Source organism: Pteropus vampyrus, unplaced genomic scaffold (genome assembly GCF_000151845.1).
Source record: "Pteropus vampyrus isolate Shadow unplaced genomic scaffold, Pvam_2.0 Scaffold222, whole genome shotgun sequence".
Taxonomy (NCBI): domain Eukaryota; kingdom Metazoa; phylum Chordata; class Mammalia; order Chiroptera; family Pteropodidae; genus Pteropus; species Pteropus vampyrus.
This window is the reverse complement of record NW_011889003.1, coordinates 1,885,518-1,891,517: the sequence shown is the minus strand read 5'-3', so window position 1 is coordinate 1,891,517 and position 6,000 is coordinate 1,885,518. Positions and strand designations below refer to the sequence as shown.

The following is a 6,000-nucleotide window of genomic DNA, read 5'->3' as shown; positions in this document are numbered from 1 at the left end:
AATTATATTTATAATTATCCTTACGTATATTAAATTAGCCTGAATGTCCCCTTTTAGAAATCACCAGATACATAAAAAGGACTGCAAAAATAGAAGATAAAATATCGTACCCTTAAAGTAACCAATAGTTTTTGAAAGCTAAGTTTCTAACAATTTCAACTTAATATAAAACTTTCTGCTATCTTTAAGATTTTGTTTTGCCACTTTATGATTCCTAAAATATACTCAGAATGATTTAACTATGTTAAAATATATTCCTGAAGTATAATAAATAAAATATTGCACTATTTTTGTGAAGTGAATTCTCTTTCATTTACTTTATATTTTCAAACTTTTAGAGAAATGTTTCCCCTCATAGTTGATAACTGAAAGGACTAAAAAAGACTGAAAATAGTTATGCACCAGTAAGATGATATGTTTGCCACTTTCACTAGCTGGCTGACTAATAAAGAATAGAGAAATAGCATAAATATGTAAGGTAACTCAGGGATCCATATAATAGGTCATTTTTCTTTTTAGAATATAAATGTATTAATTGAATGCACAGAGAAGAATGTTTATGAAGTCATATATCTTCTGTCAATGTTAATTATACTTTTTCTTATTATGCTAAAAGTGTTGACAAAAGAAAAATTCTGAGATGTCCTACATTACATTACACCAGGGAATGAAAGAGACAAGAGTATTTAATCAGTTAATAGCTATGAGACAACTAACAATAGACTGCTCACATTCCTGAAAATATGGCGGAGCTCTGAATCAACTGTAGTGTCTGCCAGACACCACCACATCCTGCCTATGTATGAACTTTCATGACTGTTTCTCACAACCAAACAAAAGAAGTAAATATTTCTTCCTTACTAACTGTGCATCTATCCTAGAACTGCCCCCACTTCACCTTTTCCCACCCTCCCTTACCTGTAGCCAATGTAAGTTCTTTCAAATCAACTTACATCTTTCTTCCCTAAAACGTAATGTATAAAAGTGCCCATCAACTCCAGGATGGCAAACAAAAATGTCTTTTCTACCTGGCCATGTTGCTGGTAGTTTAGACTTCATGCCCAGGACCTGGTTCTTCTCTAGTTAGCATTTGGCTGAATAAACATTTTTTAGAAAAGCTTTCAGCTGTGAAAGTTTTTTTCTTTAACAGTATACTCCATGCACCCAATATATTTTGGCCTCTAGGACAGACATAAAAATTCTTATTGCAGGATATCTCTGACATGTTACAGGAATATTACCTAGTACTCTATACTTATTCTAAAAGCAAATTAAATTATATAAACAAATAAGCTCTTGAAATGATTTCTAATACTAAAACCACATAGTTTGCCCCAGGAAAATTATGTTTTTAGTTACAGCAGTTACCAGAATCTACCAGAGAGACAATAATATAAAAAGTGTGTGTGGGGATGCAGGGGGGTGGGGGGAATGGAGAGGAAGATAAAAGACGCCCTTTGCAATTCATCATTTTAGCTCGTATCCCTGAACCCAAGTTTCTATATTACTTGTAAAGAACCTAATTTTATTTTCAAAACAAAATTTTGACTAATGATAGAATGAAATGTACAAAGAAATAAAGAGCCAATCAAATTTTGATATAATTATTTTAAAATTACCTATAAGAAAAGGATATGAAGACTACATTTCCTTCTTATAACACTTAAGTTTAACAAGGTACTATAAACTAATGTCAAATGGCATAATTTCTCACCCAATATAGCTACTATAAAAGCCATTATCTTTATGCATAACTTTTCAATATGTCCCCAAGTCCTTCATCTTTGTACTGGGTCTTTCTGATGTGTATGTGTGTTCTGCCTCTGTACCTTTGCTCTTGTTCTTGCCTGAATAAAAATGCTCATTTTTCAAGGTTCAACTCATGTCCTACATTCTCTACAATGCTTTATAAAAAACATCTGAATTGACCGATTTCTCTTTTTTCTGCTTAATTAATAAGCACATTAAAATGTAAATTATTTGTAAGCCAAAAGATCTTCTTAAAACATTAAGAGCAATGCGCATTTTTTTGAGTATGTATGATGCAACTAGAGGCACTGTCATTCAATACAACCAATAACCCTATAAAGTTGGTGCTAATATTATAATTTTATTGATAAGGAAATCGAGTGCCAAATAGGTTAATTTTCCCAAAGATACATAGTTAGCAAGTGGTAAAAAGTCTAAATTCAAACCCAATGCCATTTGGTTCCGAATCCTATGAAAAAGAGTACATTCGACAAAATATTATTCTGTCCAGTGCACCAATTCTTACTGACAAGAAAGGTTAATGCACCATTCGAAATAACTAAATTTTACTTACTATTTCAAAGGAAATTTTCTTTTAGGCTTTAAATCAACAACATTATCATTTGACTATAAAATGCTATTCTTGAAAATTCACTGTAAGAATTCCAGAGTATTCTAGCCATTTAAATAATACATAAAAATTACAATGCCAGAAGACAGCATAGGGAATGCAGTTAGCATTAATATGATGGCTAGGTGGAGGGCCGGGGGAGGGAGGGAGCAATTGGGGGATCGTTTTATGAACTATATAGATGTCTAACCAATGTACTGTATACTTGAAACTATTTTAAATAAATAAATTTTAAAAAATTATAATGCCTTCATAGGTAAGCTATTATTGAAAAGCTTTTAGATTAGGATAAAATAGATATTAAGAACCCATTGTTTAATAATGTCATAGACTATCTACATGGATAATACTGTATTTTTTGATTTTTGATTCCTCACGTTAATGAATAACGATTATAGAGATAACTCAAAAGTAATACATTAGAAATGGTTTATAGTCCTATTTAAATGAAATTCTATTTTACTTATTTCAAAAAGGATTTAAAACAGGTTACAATTAAGAGTAATAATGACCTGGTAATCTATAGCATTCTAAAGGAGTAATGAACCACACGGATCAAGTTCCATCAAAACTGAATTACTTGAACATTTTTGCTAAACTAAAAGATTCCTAAAGTTATGAAGTAAGCAAGAAAAAATATAATGACATTTCAATTATGACTATATCAGGTAATATCAAGGATTAGTCACCAAGAATTTAATAAATTTTTGTTCCTAACCCTAGGGCCATTTGCCTTCAAATACTGGTAAAATATTATGTATCTGATATGATAGTGACAATTTTTGTTTGTAAGTATAATTCTGGAGGTTAATTTTAATTTATTCTTCTTTGTAAGATTTAGACCATGTTGTCTTCTGAGAAAATATCAAGTCCACTTTTCATTAAAAGAAAAACTTTACATAAAGTTGAAGGATTTAAAATCATTTCAGACTTTCCTGTCATCATTTCCTTAACAAATTTTCAATATACAAGTTTATGAATCACTATACAAATAATTTCCAGAAATGATCAAATTCATTAAAATTCTATTAGATAACAAAATCACTCTTCAAACACCCTAATAATCTTCTTTCTAACTCTTAATCATGCTGATATAGTTATCTTTCTTTATTACTGTACCTGATAAGCATAAATTTCTATAGGTGCATGCCTATAATTACCCCAAAAATATAAATAACTGTGCTAAAGTCAAACAAATTAAAAATAAATAAAATAGTACATTAACTTTCATTATTAATATCTATTAAACATATTAATTTAATTTCTTCTTAGATGTCAGATACAAAAGATAATACTTGTTTGACACTTAAAAAGTAAGATATTCCTTATCTTTTCTTTTGAAAAAGTGTGCTAAAATAAACGAAATTATAAGCATGAAATCAGAATAATCCTAGATTTAGAGAGAACAATTAAATTTATGAATATTGACAGCAACATCTCATATCAGTTGGTTTAAAAGCCCCTAAGTATTTTTCCTAAAATTAGTTTCGGATGCATACAAAGGGACTCCTGAGTTCCCTTGTTATTTCTTCATAGCATTCTCTGAATAGTAAATTAAGCTTTTTTTCCTAATCCTTACCTCAAACCCATTACACAGTTTGGGGGAAATATCATAGCATTTTCCATTTTATATATATTCAAACCATGAATTAGAGTTTTAATCAATTTGCTGAATTTAAAAAATTAGTAGTAGTTAACGTATGTATTGAAACATGCCATGTTACTTGCAAGTATGTCACATTTAATGGAGTAAATTCAGAGAATTCTTCCAAAGACAGCTATCAACAGCATGATTCTTTAAGATGCTATAAAGGATTACTGAAAGCCATGAGAAAAAAACCTCTTCATGGATCAGTTTTTGTGTTTGTTTCCTAAACAAACCAGACTTGTCTCAATAATTTTATACATAAAAAGTCACATTGATTTCCCTGATGAATATAAAAGACTAAAATCTATTGTCTCATGAAAGTATTTTCATATATAATTGGTTATGATAAGGTAAAAAATAATAAAATGTCTTATTTTCATTATGATTATCATATGTGCAAATTCACTAACTCTACTTGATTTAACAAAGGACCAAAATTACAAGAGCAAGATGATTTTATATTTTTCTTACCAAAGAAAAGGTTGTTTTTGCTTTGTTCTACTTATTTTGTTTTTAATAACGTGGTGGTCATAAGAATGAATGTAGGCATTGTAAAGGAAACATACGGTTTTAGAAAATAAGATATAAGAAATACACAATTTCAAGATGAAAACATTTTGTGGTAACATCTTTTACCTGAAGGCAGTCATTAGAATAAGGCCTAATAGTATTTAATCATATTTACCTGTCTCTATCTGGAGAATAATGGTCATCCATGACACGATGTCTATCCATTCGGCTAATTGTGTTATAATGTCCGGTAGTGGAGCGTGTCCCTCGAAGTCCCTGTTCCACATTCCGACTGAAATAGCAAGAGCTATTAAATATCTTAATAAACCGTAATCATTTACCATACTAAGAAATGAGGTTTATTAATATAGTAGAAAAAGACAAAAATCAGTATAATGTCAAGTCCAAGTTTTTTGCTTTATTAATTGCATCTCTGGCTAACAGTATAACTATCCATTAGACTGAAGTTAGGAGATTAGTGCTATAACAGAGATATGACATAAAATTAAACTAATATCAATGAGGATAGAGATAAGGATTATCAAAACTATTAAAAGATGACTCCCAGGTCTCTAGTGATACTCAATGATATATGAAATATAGCAGGAAGATTTGCGTAGAAAAAAATGAGTTCAGCATGTTGTTTACAGACAATGTATTGGTAGATCCTATTTTAGTGATAATGATTCTTTGTTTTTTAAAATCTAAACTGAAGTCTTTAAAATCTATCGATGATGATTTTTTAATGTACCATTCTTGGCCTAGATTGTCTATGTACACAATTCCTTTTCACGATAGAATAAACCTTTTATGTAAGCTCCTGTTACAGTTCCTATTATGTAAACCTGAAGCTAATTTAAAACCTAAGCCTTTTTCTATTGGTGTGTTCAAATATTCTTTCCATGGTAAAAATCAAGCACTCATTATTTCTTTTTTTTTTTTTTAATGAGGTAGGGCTTAATTTATTAAAGTTACAAATTCAAACTCTAGTTCTCTCTTAAATTTAAATTTCAGATTACAAATCTTATTATTCTATTGATAGTTCTACTACATTTAAGAAATAACTTTTCAGAAAACTCAATATTTACTCCTATTTACAAACTTAGCTAACTCAATATCTTCAAATACTTTAAAGTATGTTTATAAACTAATTACGTTTTCTTTTTAAATTCTTCAATTACCTAAATTAAGTAAATGCTTTTTAAGTGTTTAATATCCTCATAGATTAAATAAGTTAAATTTATAAATATAATAAATCTTGAATTCTTTTAGATTGTCCAATACTATGCATAAAATTAAGATTATAATTAAAAATTCTAAGCCTAAAATTAACTCAATTATTCATATAAAATAAGCACTACAAGATTATCATTCTAAGAGTTCAAATTTCTTAAACACTTCAAGTATATAAAATGTGAATTATGCACATATTTCTTATTAGCAAATATATTATTTCCATGGC

At 29.1% G+C, this 6,000-nt stretch overlaps 1 protein-coding gene across 1 annotated transcript in view; it reads right to left on the bottom strand.

The window, feature by feature from the left end:
- RIMS2 (regulating synaptic membrane exocytosis 2) overlaps positions 1–6,000 on the bottom strand; it is a 579,688-nt gene that overhangs the window by 217,998 nt on the left and 355,690 nt on the right. The window contains exon 19 of the mRNA XM_011373284.2: positions 4,714–4,830. Coding sequence (XP_011371586.2) covers positions 4,714–4,830 — 117 coding nt within the window. The remainder of the gene's footprint in view (positions 1–4,713; positions 4,831–6,000) is intronic.